Below are 18,990 nucleotides of genomic sequence, written 5' to 3' on the forward strand. Positions count from 1 at the left end.
AGTATTTTCCAAATACAATAGTAAATGTATATACTTTATGCCTTAAAAATAAACGGAGAAACAAGCAAATAGTAGAAGAAATACAGCCAAAAGAATATTTTAAAAAGCATAAGGATATAAAAAAGGCTATAATAGATGATATAGATATAACAAAAGAAACTGTCGTCAAAAATAAATCAACAGATACTAATATAAGTACAAGTATAACTAATGAATGCATAAAACATAAATATAATTGGGCAAGTAAACAAAAGGTTGATGCGGTCAGTTTCAATATGAAATTTTTTAATAAGCAAATAAGTAAGAAATTAATTTAGAGTTGAATACCATGTGTGGCCATATATTCATGTAGCATTTCCCGGGAATTAAACTTATCAACTGTTAACCAACTATTATCCTTTACACTATATCCAACCCACTTAACCTCAAATATGTACTTATTATCAGTATACACATGTCCTACAATCTTCTCAATTTCATATGAATTACTATGTTCTATATTTCTCTGTTCTCTTTGATTTTTTCTCTTGCGTTTAGATGTATTATTTTCAGTTTCGTCCTCACTATCTATAGCCATATCTATTGATTGATTAATGTTAAGCTGTAGATATTTCTGCTGCATGTCAACCATTTCGTTATATTCAGTATTTACTTTTTGCTCATTTGAAAATACTAAGTCAAGTTTGTTTTTCTTACTTGGGAATTCAAAATCTTTTCCATACTATAATTTATGATGTGGTTTTACCTCTATATTATACTTATTTACAAATCGCCATATATTAGTAAGAATACAAGCAACATGAAACTGAATATTATAATATCTTATATCGGTTATTTGCAATGCTGCACGATTATTATTAAATCTTTCAAATTTAGAGCCTAACATAGAGAACTGTACTTCTATTGTTGAACGAAATAATCCAAACTTGTTATTAAAGTATGTCTCATTGATTGTTAACTTTTGTCCTGGTTCTTTTCTTATGGGATGTAAAAAATTACGGTCATAAAAACTATATCCAGCATCTGTCGCATTATCTTTAAACTTTTGTATAAATAAGTTATATCCACCATCCATTCCTAAACAATCTGCCTCACTTATTTTTTTATATAGTTTCATATTAATAAACATAGTACCATCATTTCCGATAGCACATTTTTCAGATACTGAAACATGTGTAATTATTTCATTCATATCCTGTATAACTTGTGTACGTACAGCTGGCCCTTTTAATTTATATAAATATAACTGTGAATGTGACTCATTTGGTTTATAATACTTTATTTTACTATCATGTCCATCAATAAATAGTGTAACATTCTTAAAACCATCTGGATTGTTTATTATTGCTGATAGAATGCGAATACGTGGTGATGAGAACATACTATCCAAATCTTGTTTTACCTTTTTATTCAATTCATTATAGTTAGTAATCCAGAACCGCTTATATAAATCATAAAATGTTGCATATGGCATAACAGTATGCATATCCTTTCCTGATACACCTGATACCATATGATATAATAATGCAAGTCCTTTTTCAATCTCGCGGTATGGCCCTGGATATTCAATATTTTTACATATAAAACTGTAAGAGCACCTGCAGCGGTCGCTGTTAAGAACCTGTTATGTTAAATTTAACAGTTTATTTAACAGCCAGACCTTGCAGCGGTTGCTGTTAACGTCCTGTTAAATTTAACAGCCCGAACAAAAACTGTTAAATTTAACAGTTTCTTGAATCGAGAAAAAGGACTTGAAAAATAAAGCTATATCTCACTTCATTCTTTGTTTGTATTCTTCAAATTGAACAACGCTACTTCTAACGCCACTCGCCTGTCTGACGTTTCTGCCGCTGCCCCCTGCTCAGGAGAAAGGGCAAAGCTTTCATTAAAACCAACGACGTGTGAAGTTAACAGCTTCGTAACAGTAACCGCTGCACGAAATGCCCTGTTAAGCTGTTACGCACTGTTAAGCGGGCTGTTAAACTCTGAAATTTAACAGTTTCGTAACAGCGACCGCTGCAGGTGCTCTAAGAAAATAAAATACAGGTATAAATCCAAATCTATAAAGTAATACATCCTTTATATCATTTATTGTATTATTCTTCATATCTTTAATAGCTGTTCTATGATTAAATCTATGTTGCATTTCAGGCCAAGATTTATCAAGAAAAGTCCATTTATTATCAATTAAATTTTTAATTTCAATATCGAGTTGTTCAGTGTGTTGTGTTGTGTTCATTTCTATTTGTTGTTATGTACTTTAAACAATCGCTCTTTTTTTTCTCGTGGGAGGCTACCAATATAAATAAAAAAATTCAATTTTTATTATTTTTATTGTAAATCAATAATTATTTCGGCCACTGATGGTTATACCGGTCATAGCAATTTTATTATCTATATTACAGCTAGTAGATTATAATTGGTTAGACAACTAATAGTAGGACGCCCTACAAGTTAGGAGATATCCAAAACCTAAATATATTGACATATTTTCTCAATCTACCTTATTTGGCAGACCTGTACTGTATTTATGGACATGACAAATAATAATATACAGATGGTTTTAATTGTCTAGATGATATGCATAAGAGAGGAAATAAACACTCGGCAATCGGTGAGGATGAAGAAAGATCATGATGTTTTTTTAGTTGGTTTTTGTTGGTTTAAACAATACTTTTTGCTTAATGGTTTGTTAAAAAGGATAAGCACTAAATTTATTATACAGGCAAAAAAGGAACCTTGTATATGTTACTTTGAAGGCATAGCTGGCAAAGGCGTGTAAATAAATCTAAAAAAAAGGAGAAACTTTTTCAAAGCATTAAAAAAACCATTACTTGATCCAATACAAAGGTTACACTGTAGGAAAATTCTTGTGAATTTTAAATTCTTGTAAACACTAAGTAAAGTAACAAGAATTCTTGTGGATTCTTGTGAATTTAAAGTAGCGATAAAGCGGTCACGCGTTCACAAGAAAATCAAAGCGGTCACACGTTCACAAGAAAATCACAAAACGTTTTGTGGAATACCAAAGCGGTCACACGTTCACAGGAAAATCACAAAACATTTTTGTGGAATATTCATTATATAGATTTTAAAAAATAGCTTTATTCAATTACATGATACTAGCTACGGTTTATTGATTGATGGAATACTGGTCGAGCGTATACAGATGAAAACCACCCCTTTCTCTCTCTCTATATATCACATACACTCTCGCTATATATATACGTGTATGTGTGTGTGTTTATACAATAATCAACTTTCTGATACTTTAACTTACCTTTTAATTATGTATATTTTTGTGGGGGGAGCAGCTCCGAGCCGCTTTGTCGTACGGCGTCGTTTGGTAGACTGCGTGGACTGGGCAGGAGCAGGGGCAGGAAGAAAAGCAGAAGCAGGAAGAGAAGCAGAGACAGGAATAGCAGAAGCCGGTTCTTGTTGTCTACCTGATAGTTAATATATATTTGATTGTGGTTGCTCTAGTGTAGTAGTTATCATACCTAGAAACCACTCTCGACTTGCTGGATCTGCCGTAGTTATGCCAGCATTCCTGGAGGATATGGCGAGCTGCCCACTGGCCCTGGCAGACAGCAAAACCAATGCCCTGCTTTTTTGCCAGGTTCATGAAAAGGCTATTAGCCCAGTTGCCTATCTTTGCTTTGTAGCTTAGCAAAGTAGTGGGTCACGCTGTTGTCAGCACGATTCTGCAATCTTTTCACCAGATCGACCACAACACGTTCGCTAATGTGCTTGATGTCGGTCTGGGCTTTGATCAAGGCACCTCCTTCATAATGGTGGTAGCCTTGAAGGAGAAGGCGCTCAACATCATCCTTGCTCGCTTTCTTTACCATCTTCCCCTTGGCATTTAGAGTCATTGGGTGGGGAATGAGGGAAACCGTCTCAGCAAGTTCTGCTTCATCGACAACTGGTACCTCGACTAGGGACTACGCCGTTAGCAGTTGGTCGAGCTTCTCCAGAATGACTGCTTGATTTGTCTCTACATTAATAAGACGATGCTCCATACGAGTGAAGACTTAGGAGATTAAGGTTAGCGTTGGGAGGTGTTTGGTTAGTATTTGCGAAGAAAAGAAAGAAAAAAAACTTTTGCGGTAATATAAAAGTATTTGTCACCCTGGTTAACCAGGTGGTTATAACAAGAGAGTACTGTTTAATCACAAGAATCCACAAGAATCCACAAGAACCACCAAAAAAAAAATTGGCGACCAGAGCAGGCAGTGACAGACGTCACAAATTTACAAGAAATCCACAAGAATCCACAAGAATGAGGCCGGCGGGGTCCAAATTCACAAGAAATCCACAAGAATCCACAAAAACCAGGCGACCCAGAGCAGGCAGTGACAGACGTCACAAATTTACAAGAAATTCACAAGAAATCCACAAGAACCACAAGAATGAGGCCAGCGGGGGTCCAAATTCACAAGAAATTCACAAGAACCACAAGAATTTTCCTACAGTGTTAACTTTATTTATGTTATGATCACAACATATCACTATTGGTACCGATGTCTATACTTCTGTATCTGTACATTATTCGGTCTGTTCAATCCTTTTGATTTATGCCAATAACAATCTGATCCAAAATAATAGACATGTTTAATGTGCCTTTCCTTTACGCATGACCCATCAGGTACTTATATGAATGTATCTATAACAACGATCGTTGAGCTCATTTCAATCAAACGGTCCATCCCGTAATTATAATGATCCACACTCTAAGAAGAAAAAGAATGTTCAGTGGTAGCATCACCATACGATCATATGTAAAACCATCATAATCTACTAGGTGGAATATAGAGAAGGGGTAGCATTAATGCAGCTAGATCAATTGTCGTCCAAAAAAATAAATATATCCAAGCAACAACAAATAATTTTTGTGAACGCAACAATAATTTTTGCGAACGCAACAATAATTTCGTTATGGAAAGACAATATGTTAAGCCAATAAGCAGATGCCATTACTGTTATGAAACAGATTCCAATGCAGCAGATAAGTCAAATAGACGAAATCTATATGCTCATCATCGATCTGTACATAGTAAGTGAAAAAATATTAACAATTCAAGAAATGTCTTATTAAAGTGCTTTTTTTTTCTGTTTTTTGGTAGACCTTTCTTTACCAGAACAAGCAGCACGAAAAAAACAACCACGAAATAGCCAGTTAAGCAGCACACCTAACTCTTATGATTTCACTGATCTCTTTTTCCTCTGACATCTTATTCTTCTTTAATTATAGAATCAAAATCGTAACTCAAAATTTGTTGGAAAAACAGGTATGGATTTATTCTCATACCTGAAAACCCTTGTTATTTATTCTCTCCAAAAATTTTTTTTTTTCCCGCTAACTAATTCGCACTTTTTTGCTTAGCCTGGTATTGAGTATTCTCTTGTTTATGAATGTTCTGTATGCGACTACTTTGGTGATACTGTTGATGATCTTAGCGAACATTTCAATATCCATTTAACACCAACCCCTCAGAAACGACCTTCGGATACTGACATTGACACCAATAAAAATGTATGATCTTGTGCAATCTGACAATAACACGCCTGTATGCTTATTTGTCCTTTTTTTATTTTATTAATTTTTGTTTATAGATCAAGATATTCAGAGGAAAACGAGCTCACACATTTGATCAAGCTTTGGCAGATAAAATCGGTTCCCAAGATACACCAAAAATTACGAAAAGTGATACTGAAAAAATATCAAAAATGTATACTTTGCAGCTTCAAAGCTTAATTGGAACTTTGGACACAACAAGCAAGGAGATCCTTAATGGACATCACGAAGACCAGCGGAAATTGAAATCACTCACCAAGTATCACGAATGTCTGAAGGTTATTCGTTCAGCTTTATCATGCCGCAATCATCACGACTTTGAATCCTTTAACTTTCCTACTTTAGACACAAACATTATTAGTAACAAAGAAAACAGCTTTTATCGATTTGTCAAGCATGTTCTTTGGGATTACTCATCCAAGTGCTTCCACAGTACCTTATCTTTTACCAACCATGAACGAACTTTTTTTTCCGATTATATCATTCCTATCTTTAGCCACTTTGAAAATCAATACCAAGACATTCATTTTGAATGGTAAGTTATCTAATTAGATAAATGAGAACCATAAATCACGGATTAACACTCCCTTCTTTTTTTGTGACCAATATTTAGTTTAGGTGTGAAGTTTCGATGAAAAGTCGCCAAGCCATGCAGTCAACAACATCATCAAGTAATGCAGATGGCATTGGTTATTCTACAAATATTGGTATTATGGATGATGAACGAGTAATTTTCGAAGCATCATCGGGACCAAGACGGGAAGATGTACAACATACATATGGCGATACTCTCAAGAATATGGAAGCATTAACCTCGATCATCTTGCTCAAGGCTTACAAGTTATCAAATGCACGCTTCTCAACTCTTACCCGTTACAAATCGATATGTATTCATTCAATCAAACGAACTCTGACCTTGTCTATAATGAGCATCACCAACGATAAAAAATTTGTTTTTGAAGAACAACGACGCGCTACTGTCCCTGTTGGATATCAAGAACGATATTATTGGTATGAGATCCTGGAACTTATCACACGTTTACAGGTTGGTATTGGATTATAAATAAGTATGATCGGTATAGCAAAGGGCTAATGATGGATCGTCTTATAGGAATTGCTTGAAGGGCAAGAAGAAGTAGATGGTGATTTATGCTCTGAACATTCGGACCCCATGATTGAAGAAGAGGAGACAATCAAGCATACATTTGAAACTGAAAATATACCAATCGACCTCTGTGTATCTCAAAACGACGTTAGATACTTCTGATAACCGATCCGACGATGCCGACGATGCCGACGATTCTGCCTGATTTCCCACTTTATATCAACTCTTGTTCAAATCTTCCATTGAAGTTCCTTTTAGTGTATTTTGGACATGTCCCCACTATTATTTCTATATTTTTTACACAACATTAAAAGAGAAAAAAAAGTCTACTTTGTATATATAACCATCAGAACACACTTACTTCCACTGTCTTTTTCTCATTTCCATTACTATAATAATTAGAAGCATATTTTATTATAAAATATGGATAGAGAGTATATATTGAATTTAACAAAGGAAAAAAGAATAAGGATAAATTCAAGTTATTTTAATATGTATGATTCCTATGTATCAATCCATTCCAATAGTAAAAAGTGCCACGTTGTAGAAAGTACTTAGGGCTACTAAATATAGATAATAGTTTATGCATGTACCAATCAAAAAGCGTATATGTGGATGGCCGATATAAGGGGTCATTTGGACTATTGTAATGATAAAAACAATACGTAATATTTTTTTTACTTGCAGGCAATGCATATTGGCCATTCAAAACTCAATCCCTGTCTCTTCATTTTTTTGAAGTGCATAATATAGGCTAATTTGCAAAAGATCTCTTTTTGTAGGTATAATAACAACTTAACGGTTTGAGTATAATATGAATATGGGACATATTTCTTTTCTGGTAACACATCATTGCTATGGAGACAACAGTGATATATATGGGTTTTAAAATATTGTTTCTTCTCAGGGAAACGTGTTGTGCTTTTTTCCCCCATAGTAACAATGTCTGAAAAAGACATTAGTGTGCGTCGACGAGCATCTTATTTTCACTACTAATGACTTTCTTTTCTTGCTTTATCGGCTTTTATGTAGATGGTATGGAAGCGGATTAAAGAAATTAATGAGATGAATGGATAAACACATATACGGAAAGGAAGGAGGAAATTAGAAGAAGTGTGTTTCTGTGATGCGTATGTCGGCATATTTTGAGTGGAATTAAATTGGTCCTCATTAGGTAGGTCCCCGCAAAATGTTAAATACGGCTATAGATATGGATATGGTACCGGATATGAATAATGCGAATATTTATCACGATAACTTAGTTAAAAAAGCTGCTGTTAAACGTGGTTTCCAAGTGTTGTATTTCTTTCTCTTATTCACCATTTCTCAAATCTATATAGCATTATCCATAACGAGAAACCTCCCATGCATATCGTTCTTTCCAAACTTCATGATAATAGCATCTTCACATCATACTGAAAAAGCTAACCGCCATTTTATAATTCATCAAGCGCCATGTTAATAATATACCAATGCCAAATCAAAAATTTTCCAGCGCCAAATTGAAAAAAACGTCGCGCCAAATAAAAAACGCACCTGCCACCATCATGATAAAGTGGGCGTCAGCTGAAGGGGCCAATTTAAGACCCGATTTCCAGCCTTCATAGAGTTATCTCTGCATGCTTAATTGCCACAAAAGATAGCAGAATCGATAGCTTTAGAGGAGAGGAACACAACGTACTAAATGTTTTTTCAATGCGCTCACTTGTTGCTGAGCTATGACGTTTCGAAGTTTACTATTTTTAGTACTTTTAGCTAGGAAACGAACAATTTTTGTACACCATTTCCCCATCATCTATTTTGAATCGCAAATCTTTTTCACGTCATCTTTCACCAACTTCATAGTTAAATACGCATTTAAATGGCAGGAACCAAAAGAAGAGCTAAAGTTGGTAAAGCCAACTACGAACAAGGAAAAAGATTGAGACTTGAACGCGAAAAAGCAGAATGCGAAAGAGCAGAACGCGAACAACAAGAGATCGAAGTTCAAGACATTCAACAAGAGGAAGAATCCCCTCTTATTGATCACCTGACGCGGGGGTTAAAGTCGATTTGATTTTTGCAAAAAATGGCCCCTTTAGCTGACGCCCACTTTATTCCCACCAACGACATGCTAAAAAAAAAACTCAGCGCCATATGAAAAAAATCATCCGCCATCTTTAAAGGAAAAACCTGTAGCTAGTACATAGTTGCTTAACTTCAGTGGCAACTCCAATATGTACAACGTTAGACAGGGGAGAAGAAATGGGTAGGTCATCTATAGGTCTTCTCAGAATGTATGATGTACTATCACTAATGAATGATAATAAGCTCCCTCCAAAAAGAACAAAAGAAAGTAACTTTTCTTTGAGCTGGTGTCTGAAGATTAGATTTATTACTGATGGTACATTAGCAGCGAGAAGCTTAGAATATTCCAACCGCCAAGTTAATGAAAGTGTTGCACCCACATTATGGTTTGTTTGCTTATTAAAGTTTTGGAAAAGAGCTCCGCTTTGATGAATTCTCGTGTAAGCCGCTTTTTTATGAGCTTTACCCATTTCGGGGCAATTTTGCCTGTTTACATTTTCCGCAAGCGCGACACAAGACGCTAATCTTTGCTCCATTTGGAAAGGACAGCAAGCTTCGTTCTTTCGCTCTCTCTTTTTCTGCTACTTCTTCCTTTCTTTCTCCACCCTCGTGTCTTTCACAATATATCGTTTCCGCACAAATAAATTGTAGGTCTATGGGGTTTATATCGTCAATACGGGTTTGGGTGTTCAAGAGTAAGCAAGACTACCCCGTAAGTATACAGTACTAACGTAGCATATATTGATGCACTAATATAAGCAATGTATTTGATATTAATTGTATCCTATGTATATATGAATTTTCAATCGTCCGACCGACAAAATATTAAATCTCGAATGAAGAAGTCTAAAAAGAGCAATAGCTCCATCAGAAAAGCAAAGGGCAACAAAGCGGATCAGACTAGCAACAGTACCATGAGCGCTGACATACAGAAAAGCCCTTCATCCTCATCCATGAGCCAAACAGCATCGGCCTCTTCCGGTACTGGCAAACCAGGCCATAAATTTGAAGCCGGTCGACGATTTCATGACATCGAAAACGTCTCGTATTTCTTCCCTAACGACAATGATGGTGCGTATCGTAACGGGATACATATCGTATCACTATCATTATCATTATCGTCACGTAGCATGCGCTTTTGTTTTCGCGGAAGGAAACTATTTACATTATTATCACTGAACGTGCTATTTCATTATAGAGGTTGACCGGCTTCATCAGCAACATTGGATTGTCCGTCATATTATGAAAGGGTAAGCTATATAAAAGTCGTGACTATAATCTATAGAATCACTATAAAGAAAGCATGAAGCATTTTAACTTGTTTTTTTTGTGATGTCCTGTTTTGTATTGCGACTATCGCATGTTTTAGAAACTTCCAGTCGCCAATGGAAGAGAAACTGAAAGAGGGAATTATGGTCTTGGACTCGGGATGCGGTAACGATCCAATTCTTTTCAAACAAATATTACGGTGATGACAATCATTTATGCTAACGCGTAAAAACTATATTTAATCTATTTATCATTTCAGGTCCTGCTACATGGTCCTTGGATATGGCCGAAATGTATCCCCAATCAACGTTTTACGGTGTCGACGTGTATCCAGTCTTTCCTAATGAAGTGAAACCGCAAAACTGCCACTTCCAGGCATGTAACGTCGCCGAAAAACTACCATTCCCTGATAACCATTTTGATTTCATTCACCAACGATTGCTTATTTTTGGCCTTACCCGAGCAGACTGGAGAAATGTAAAGCTCATGTTCTTAATAACAACAACGTCATCCTTTGGCTTTTGAGGATACATCAATGCAGCTCATGCGACCTACTCACTCAAATTATGCTGCCACAATCAAATTTGTATATGTGTATAGGCGATTAAGGAACTTGTTCGCGTTTTAAAACCAGGCGGATATCTGGAAATTCTCGAGGTAAATATAAAGACGCGAAAATGACCGTTATGTAAAGTGTGAGAGTAACTGTTACTAATAAGGTCGTCTCACCATTATATTTTTGTTATTGTACCACATATTATTGCGATTAGTGTGATATTGAATTTGAGAATGAAGGACCAATGCAACATCGAGTAATGAGTGCCAGTAAGTTTCAATATGTACAGATACATTTGTTTTTACACGAATAATACTAGTCCGAGTGGTTAACTGGTGATAGTTTTCCAAGCATTTGTGAAAAAGGATATGAGTCCTTCAGTCTCACGAGAGCTTGGTCCAGAATATCTGGAACCGATTGAACAATTACAAGATATCAAGGACAAGGTCGTTTCTTTTCCTATGAATCATGGAGGAAAGCTTGGATCATTATTCTGGTAAATTGAGACATACGCAGCAGAATCTTCGAGTGTAGACTGAATATCTGAATGAGACTCTGTTATCTTTAAAGGGACGATTTTCGACACGCATGTGAAGCTCTACATGCCTGGGTTATGAAAGAAGATGTTGAATTTGAGGACCTTGAAGTATACAAACAATTTTTGGGCGAATGTGCGCAAGAGTGTAGCGAGTACAAAACCAACATGCCCTGGCATTGTTACTCTTGCCAAAAGAAACCTGAATCTGCGTAGACAGACGAGAAGGGAAAAATTACCCATCAATCGGTTCCATTACTTACCAACAGCGATGTGGCAAAGAATATGATGTAAACTATATCCACCTCCGTATTACTTTTATTTTTCTCTTCCTCCCCCACAAAATAGGTGGCAATCCTTTACACGTAACATTTTTTTATAGCTAATAGCTTTTTTTACATACAAACTGCACTGCTAATATACACACATTGAACAAAACCACTATGTAATCCTTTCTTCCTCCCCCAAACTTTTCCAAGCAATGTGTAAATTTGCTTGATGTATTTTAATAAAAACACATACCGCTTTCTTTATATCTTTTTTAATGTATAGAGCTTGAAGCTATATATCATTTCTCAGAAATGGCTGGCCATGTTTATCGCAGTCTTGTACGGGAACCTTTCTTAGACGGCAGGTCACTGCCTCTATATCCGATGCATTTTAATTTTTACAGCTAAATACCATACAGTTCTAAAAGCTAACGATAAAAGACTCGCGATGGTTTACACTGAAATCAAGAGCAGCAATAATAACGGTCTACCAGCAGGTGGAAGAGTCATCATCATTACCGCCGCCGACGAACTCACCTTTTAAATACGATAATAATGCATATTAGTACATCATCCATACAAATGAATGACGTGCTTCTTGGATTTGACATATTGTATCTGGAGCATTCTTGAAGCTTCAGATATTGTCATTCGAATCAAATGCCTCATCAGAAATTCAGTATCTACTATATCTTATGCCAGGCGTCTCGAGTTTCTTTGAAGATGCGGAGATGGTGGAGCAGTCCCTCAGCGCACTGGGCAACATGCTTGGAGAACCATTGACCCGTATTCAGTCGCTTGAATTACTACAACTGCTGCCGCTGCTGCTGTGTTGTCTACGCATCTTGTTGGTCTTCTAATTCATCACAAGTTCATTTTCGAGATTGGTGCTACTGTTGCCGGTCTTTGACGTCAAAATGCTTTTGGCTTCGCAACATCCAGTGTTCTTCGTTTCTCGTTGGTAGCCTTTGACATTTTGGTTGCCTTGGGTCTCGCCTTCTTTCTGTGTCTTCCGCACTGCTCTCGTGTAGCTCTTTATCTCTTTTTTTGATGCTATTTTCTCTCTCCATTTTTTGCAGGGATTATTATTACTTGGACAATAACTTGCTAATCATTGTGAGATATACCGTTGAATGTGGAATGTAAAAAGTAATATACAGCTTTCTGTCGCATCGGTAGCCTTCACTTTTAATAATGCAAGCAAAACCATGTGAGTTCGATTCGGATAAATTACAAATCTTGGTTGCATTTTTAACATCCATGTTGACTGTGATGGTCGTGTCCTCAGCATGTCTCCACGCTGTCTGTTGGCATCCCTTGATATGTGCATTGTATGAGCCTCTTCCACCGAAAATAGTCCAGTCAAGTATACAGGAAGTCTTGACAGCGCAAGAACAAAAGAACAAGGAAGAGCACTATCGATAGCTTTGACATACACTCTTTTATTAACACCACCATCATGTCTCAACATCAACCACAGATGATTTCCACTATTACTCCTTACACAGACAGAGCAGTATGGAGTGCAAGCATAGATAAAGGTTATAAAGCATAGCTGAGACCTGGAAAAGTATATACTGTACGTATATATGCGCATCCATTGGTAAAATCAATGATGGGAGCATACTACACTATTGCTGTGCCTTCTAATTCTGAAGGCTCCAATAATACCGACTTGCTGCTGCTATTTACAGTCAATAAGTTGTATCAAGCAACGCATTGATGCATTATCACTTTAGCCAGCGTGGCGCATACCATACACACATAGGTTTTAACTCAATACTGGCACTTTATATTTCAAATACTGTATCTCAGGTACAACCAAAAGTAAAAATGTAAGTGAAATAAGAGAAAACAGAATTTTTGTTATGCAATGCTTTATTATTAAAAATGAAATGTAATGCATCGCGGAGCAGGCGGACATGACCAAAGGTATTCATGTTGTAGTATTTATGACTATGAACGTTTGCAGAAAAAAAAAGATGGTATGTTAGTCGCTTCCATCCAACAGTTTGCAGCAGACTCTGTATTCGCAATCCATACGTACCTTTTGTATATGCTGCATCTTACTATGCGGTGTTTGGGAGGGTAATATCATGGATTGGAAAATCACACTGTAAATCTGTCGGTGATTCCATCCTATTGGATCGTAAAGCCGCACTGTATATGTGTCGGCAGCTCCATCCTTTTCTGTTTTTTGTTTGTTTGTTGTTTTCCCCTACAAGATCGATACAAACATAGCGTTAGATGATCAGTCAATCGAAACTTAAAGTGGCGTTTGAACAATGCAGAAAGTAACTTACCGGTGATATTGTTTGTAGAATGTATGTGATAATGTGATGCATAGTATGAATGATGTTTAAGAGATTTCCTTGGTTCATGTCCGCTGCTCATTCAAGTATCGCAATTGTATGGTATGGTATTTCTTTTGCTAAATGCTCGACCTCAATCAGCGACGCGATCCTTGGTTGTGTTCTCAGAGAGTGGCACCATGAGACCACCGACCCGAAGAATATAAACTCGCTGCCTTCACCAGAATAGCACACGCGTGCTACACTGGGCTTGTGGGCCACCATACACCCACCCATGGCCTGCAAGGCCATCATAGGCGCCCCAGCAGATGACCTCTAAGGCACATGGCAAGTGTTGCGGTGGTGAGCATTGGCATTGACGTTTGTGCTGTATGCATCTCAGCGTGTCTTTGAACTGTGCGGTAAGTGCATGGCAGTGGAGATATTGACGGTGTCATTTGGGAACTGTGTCGTGCAGGGAGAGTTGAGGGGTGTGAGAACAATGCGGCTTGGATCTGAGGGGGTTGGGGCAGTGGAAGGCAATGTGATCTGGTGTGGTTATCTGGGCTTTGGGATGCAACATCATCTGTTTTTGTAGGTAGTCCAAGACCGGGAATCGGGAAAAATCTACACATGGCTAGAATGGCTTGAACATCCTAGCCAGAACACTCATCCCTTATAACGACTTTTTTTTCCCGAGCTTCAGCTGCGAAGAAAGAAGAGCCGCTATAAGGGATGCTTCCAGAACATCTATCGTTAGTGATTTCTGAATGTAATACCGATAATAGTACAGATCCACACGTTTTTCTATAGTTACCAACCAAACAAATAAGTCTGTACATACCATCATTGTCGCCAAAGGACTGCCTTGTATATCTCTGCTGTTCTTCTTATCTTGGACTACCTACAAAAACAGATGATGTTGCATCCCAAAGCGCAGATAACCACACCAGATCACATTCCCTTCCACTGCCCCAACCCCCTCAGATCCAAGTCGCATTGTTCTCACACCCCTCAACTCTCTCTGCAGGACACAGTTCCCAAATGACACCGTCAATATCTCCACTGCCATGCACTTACCGCACAGACACGCTGAGATGCATACAGCACAAACGCCAATGCCAATGCTCACCACCGAAACACTTGCCATGTGTCTTAGAGAATCAACTACTGAGACGCCCGTACTGCGCCGCACACTGGTCGGCCACCGCTGCTCCTATATAGAGTACAAAGAGTGAAGGGTGAGGAAACTATTATGAAGCGATGTTCTGGTATATTGAAATTTGAAAAATATATACCTCACACCATCAAAACTTCAAAACTTGTCTTTGCCACTTGAAGACGCTTCTCGTCTAATGAAAAAATGATATGGCAAACATTAGCTATTCATCTCTTGTAATCATACCAGGTAACAACGGAGTGTATCGGATGTACGTACCTTATTCTGGGCATGGAGTCCAGCTAAAGCGCACGAAGGCGCTTTGTCAAATAAATAGGGCGGAAACGGAGGAAGTTTTGATCATGGCGGAGGCAGAGTGGCGGTAAAAAGGACAAAAGGGGAATGACCTGTCAAAGTCAACGAAACGCAGTCAGTAACCATGATACACGCTATACGCGCCACAGCCAATAAATTAAGTGTGAGAGATAAGCTTACCAGTATTTTTTATGTTTTAAAATGTTTTTGTGTTTTTGCTTTTGTGGTTTTTTTTAGAGGTTTTTTGTGATGCTTTTTTGCTTTTTTTTTCAGAGGTTTTTGTAATGCTTTTCTGCTTTTTTTTCGGGTTTTCTGGTGTTTTCTCGTCGTACGGCACTGCAATAAAAAAAGAAAAGAAGAAAAGAGCCTAAAAGAGTCAACAATTAGTTTATAACAGGTACTCGTCAATCTAACCAAGACTGATAAAACAAGGTCAAGTACTTACTTTTTTTTACCACGAATAAACCGGCCAGTAGATTACCTTGAGGGGCGGGGTGGGTTCCCACTCCATCTCATCTCCTTCACCGGTCTTCCACTCCGTATCCACCGACTGCTCCTCAACGTCTTCCATTTCAACATCTTCGTTGAAATCAAGCAAGGTGGGAACATATTGTTCCTCCTTCTGCTGTTGCTGCGGTGGTATTGTTGGCAGAACATCCTCCATTTCAACATCTTCGTCGAAATAAGGCTGTTGCTGCGGTGGTGGTGTTGGTGTGGGAGGGGAAGGGGAGAGTGGCGGTGGCGAGACATGCAACCATTGTTGCTGCACCTGCTGTATTTTCTCAATCCGCAACTGCTTGCGCTCACTTTCCTGTTCATTTCTCTTTGCCATCAACTTTCCAAGCACGGTATTGATTGGCGTTGGGGCAGCCGAGGGCTCCTCACGCTTTGCGGGAGCTGCAGGTGCTGATGGAACTGCAGGTGGTGGGGTAATTGCGGGTGCGAGTGATGTAGGAGGTGGCTGCAATGATGCCGTTAATGCTCCATGTCGAGCTCGATTGAAGCGTCTGACAGGCTTTTTAAAGACTCTGTCAGTCATGCTTTGCGGTTGGGGTTGCTGCTGTTGCGGTTCCTTGTGAATGAGTTGTAGCTTTGTGGGCGGGAACATTATGGTAGCGAGCTAAAGAGGAAGAAAAAAAGAGGCACGCGTCAATCTCGAAATTTATTGCCCCGCTGTTTGGGCAGACGGAGCTTCAACCCTTTTTTTCTTGCGCATTACCATTACCTCACGCTCCCTAATGTGTTCTCTGTAAGAGCTATTTTGCGACACTGAGCTCCCTTGTCTATGCTGTATACGTAAAGTAAGCTAGTCACTGGTACATAATTAGCAGCTCATTGAGTTCTCCACATCACAAGGCGAAATGGTGCCTTTTTTTCTTTTTGCGCGGCGATGATATCTTTTGTCCAATGAAAGTTCCGTTCATGCAAACGGAGGTTGGACCTGCAGTAACATAATGATAAGATACTCTCGACATATAGACTAGCCAAGAATACAAGGCCGTGTCTTTAAAAATATGACTCATGATTTATGCTTGTTTTAATAGTAAAGGCTTAAGAATAAGATCGACGACTGTTTAAACTTCTAATATCTTCTAGACAAGTTTTTATGAGTGAGCTTTTTATGTTTTAAAGAACAGGCGTTGCATGTAGTTCACTTGCTTCTTGTCCAGAGTGTGGGTAGACTTCCAACTACATGTGTACTGTATACAATGTGATCCTGCTGCTACCCATAAACAAGAAGCGGCATGCTTACGCGTCTCTGATAGTTGGCGCCAAAAGAGCACCGGACAGCAATATGCTTACATGGAAGACTTTCACGGTCAACGACAACAGCAGTTGACTTGCCATTGCAACCCGTCATATCGCCTATCAGACCGAGCAATTGACTAGCATCGATTTCCGAAAACTCTCAAGCTTTTGCTTTCTATTTACAATGATCAACGACTGGAAACTCTAGAAACCTTCGTCATCTTAATATTGATTATAGAATCGCTACACTAGTCTTATCTTGCTTCTCTGTGTGAGATACTATGAATCAGGCCATCAATATACGTCATCATAGAGCTAACGCAACTTAAGCTGCGCGAGATAATGCACCCTTGTTTCATAAGCATTCCATGGAGCAGAACATGCACTGACATTCCGCGAACTAGACATGGGCTACAATCAAAACGCAGTAACAGTAGCAGTTAAAATTTTAAGCATGCAATTTGACACATCTGACGAATTGTGACAGACGTTCAAGCTGATGGGTGACTTCGCAAATCTGGATAACCATCATCCGCTTATCAATTATGGTTTTATAGGCACAGCGTGTGAATGGCGCCTATAATAAAAACTTGCTGTAACGATACCAATAAAGTGACGACTTTTTTTTATCGGTATTCAATTATAAATGATGCAGCAAATCTTGCAATCACGCAAGACAGCCTGATAATCACATGAGGTCGTCAGCAACAGCTACTAGCAACCAGGTCAGCGAGTGCTGCAAATGGACAATCCGTGCGTAAGTATGAGAGCATCAGCTACAAATATCATGCCATTCCTATACAAGATGCGCGTCACTTTGATGAACCTTATCCTAAGCGTGGCGTCAGTATGCGGACAAGAGCCTTTCAGGTATCCATTTGCAGCGTAAACCCTCCCCGCCCCACCGACTTTGTATTTCGATAGTTGACGACGGTCACAACGTGGTTGCATCGTACATGCACAAGGTTTTATACTCTAAAGGTTAGGTCATGCACCGAAGTAAAGACGTATTGCTTGCAATACAAGAGTGGATGACATAATAAAAGACTGACACACAAATTGACAGCATTCGTCCGCTTGTTCGGTTCCTTTGTTGCATGTCGATTCAGAAGGAAGCCTAATCCAACCTTCCTGATTCATTCCAGCTACCGTATCCGTACTCAATACATATAATGCGTGGACGTTTTGTGTGGGAGTATAGCAGTACAGAAGTAGCTTTAGGATATACCGGTCAAGAAACTTGCTGCTCTTCATCACCTCGTTGTTGTACAAATAAATTTTATATAGTCAAACTAAGCATGGGCTGTCACATGTTCAAGCTCACGTACCAAACATTTACGCGTTTTCAACTGGAAAGAGCTACACTGTATGCCTAATTACTCGAGAGCTGCAAGAGATTATATACATATAGTAACTAATTGTAAGTAAATACACTGTAGTGGTGCGGGCGACTATTGTTTCAAAACTCGACATGATGGTGCGCACTACGACTACAGTACTGATAAGCAGAGCATGAACGGTATGTTATGAGTCCATATCTTTATATGCTCGTTCTAAAAATTGAGTAACTATGTGCTTTGCTTTGTACGTTCTGGTGTTGTGAGGCTTAGTCCATCTTCATCATATTATGGTACAGTACAGCGTGTCATTAGATGAGGAATGCCGTTTATTAGCATGAGGTCCATTTTTGTACTTGAATACCTATCCTACCGGTAACTGTTAAAGTACCCCAGGATATAGATTGTGAAAGCTAACCAATCTCCTGTTTTTCTAGTTTTTCTTTTTTCCTTTACGCCCAATCAGGCAAATATTGTACAACATAGCTTTCTTGATTCTCTTGTTCAATGCCTCATTAATTAACCTTTTTGGAAGGACTTCGTCACATTCACACAGAGTACCACAGATCAACTCTTTAGATCGTAGATCCATTCGCATATATTTACCACCTAAAAGCCTGCTTGTTTTCTTTATGTATTAAATATATATATATCTATATATATCTGACTATAGCAGCAGCTACTGCTACTTCCTCTCTTCAATCATCTCTCTTTTAACCACATTAACGTGATCATCAAGATCGAGCCCCGTGAACTTGGA

At 38.3% G+C, this 18,990-nt stretch overlaps 3 protein-coding genes across 3 annotated transcripts; 2 read left to right on the top strand and 1 right to left on the bottom strand.

Moving 5' to 3' along the window:
• Positions 1 to 6,227: 6,227 nt before the first annotated feature.
• On the top strand, positions 6,228 to 6,641 carry BDB00DRAFT_754183 (uncharacterized protein; the record flags this gene model as incomplete). Its single annotated transcript, XM_053118742.1, has 1 exon — positions 6,228 to 6,641. The coding sequence occupies one exon, from the start codon at positions 6,228 to 6,230 to the stop codon at positions 6,639 to 6,641; it is 414 nt and encodes a 137-aa protein (XP_052985331.1).
• A 3,121-nt stretch (positions 6,642 to 9,762) lies between these two features.
• BDB00DRAFT_332862 (S-adenosyl-L-methionine-dependent methyltransferase) lies at positions 9,763 to 11,634 on the top strand. Its single transcript, XM_053116975.1, has 7 exons — positions 9,763 to 10,000; positions 10,120 to 10,184; positions 10,279 to 10,496; positions 10,620 to 10,676; positions 10,790 to 10,844; positions 10,918 to 11,071; positions 11,146 to 11,634. The coding sequence occupies exons 1-7, from the start codon at positions 9,993 to 9,995 to the stop codon at positions 11,324 to 11,326; spliced, it is 738 nt and encodes a 245-aa protein (XP_052985332.1). The 5' UTR covers positions 9,763 to 9,992; the 3' UTR covers positions 11,327 to 11,634.
• Positions 11,635 to 15,595: 3,961 nt separating this feature from the next.
• On the bottom strand, positions 15,596 to 16,252 carry BDB00DRAFT_783660 (uncharacterized protein; the record flags this gene model as incomplete). The annotated part of the gene is made up of 1 exon (XM_053120399.1): positions 15,596 to 16,252. One exon carries the CDS (start codon positions 16,250 to 16,252, stop codon positions 15,596 to 15,598), a length of 657 nt encoding a protein of 218 aa, XP_052985333.1.
• Positions 16,253 to 18,990: the final 2,738 nt, after the last annotated feature.

This window comes from Zychaea mexicana (assembly GCF_025766255.1).
Source record: "Zychaea mexicana strain RSA 1403 chromosome Unknown BDB00scaffold_3, whole genome shotgun sequence".
Taxonomy (NCBI): Eukaryota; Fungi; Mucoromycota; class Mucoromycetes; order Mucorales; family Lichtheimiaceae; genus Zychaea; species Zychaea mexicana.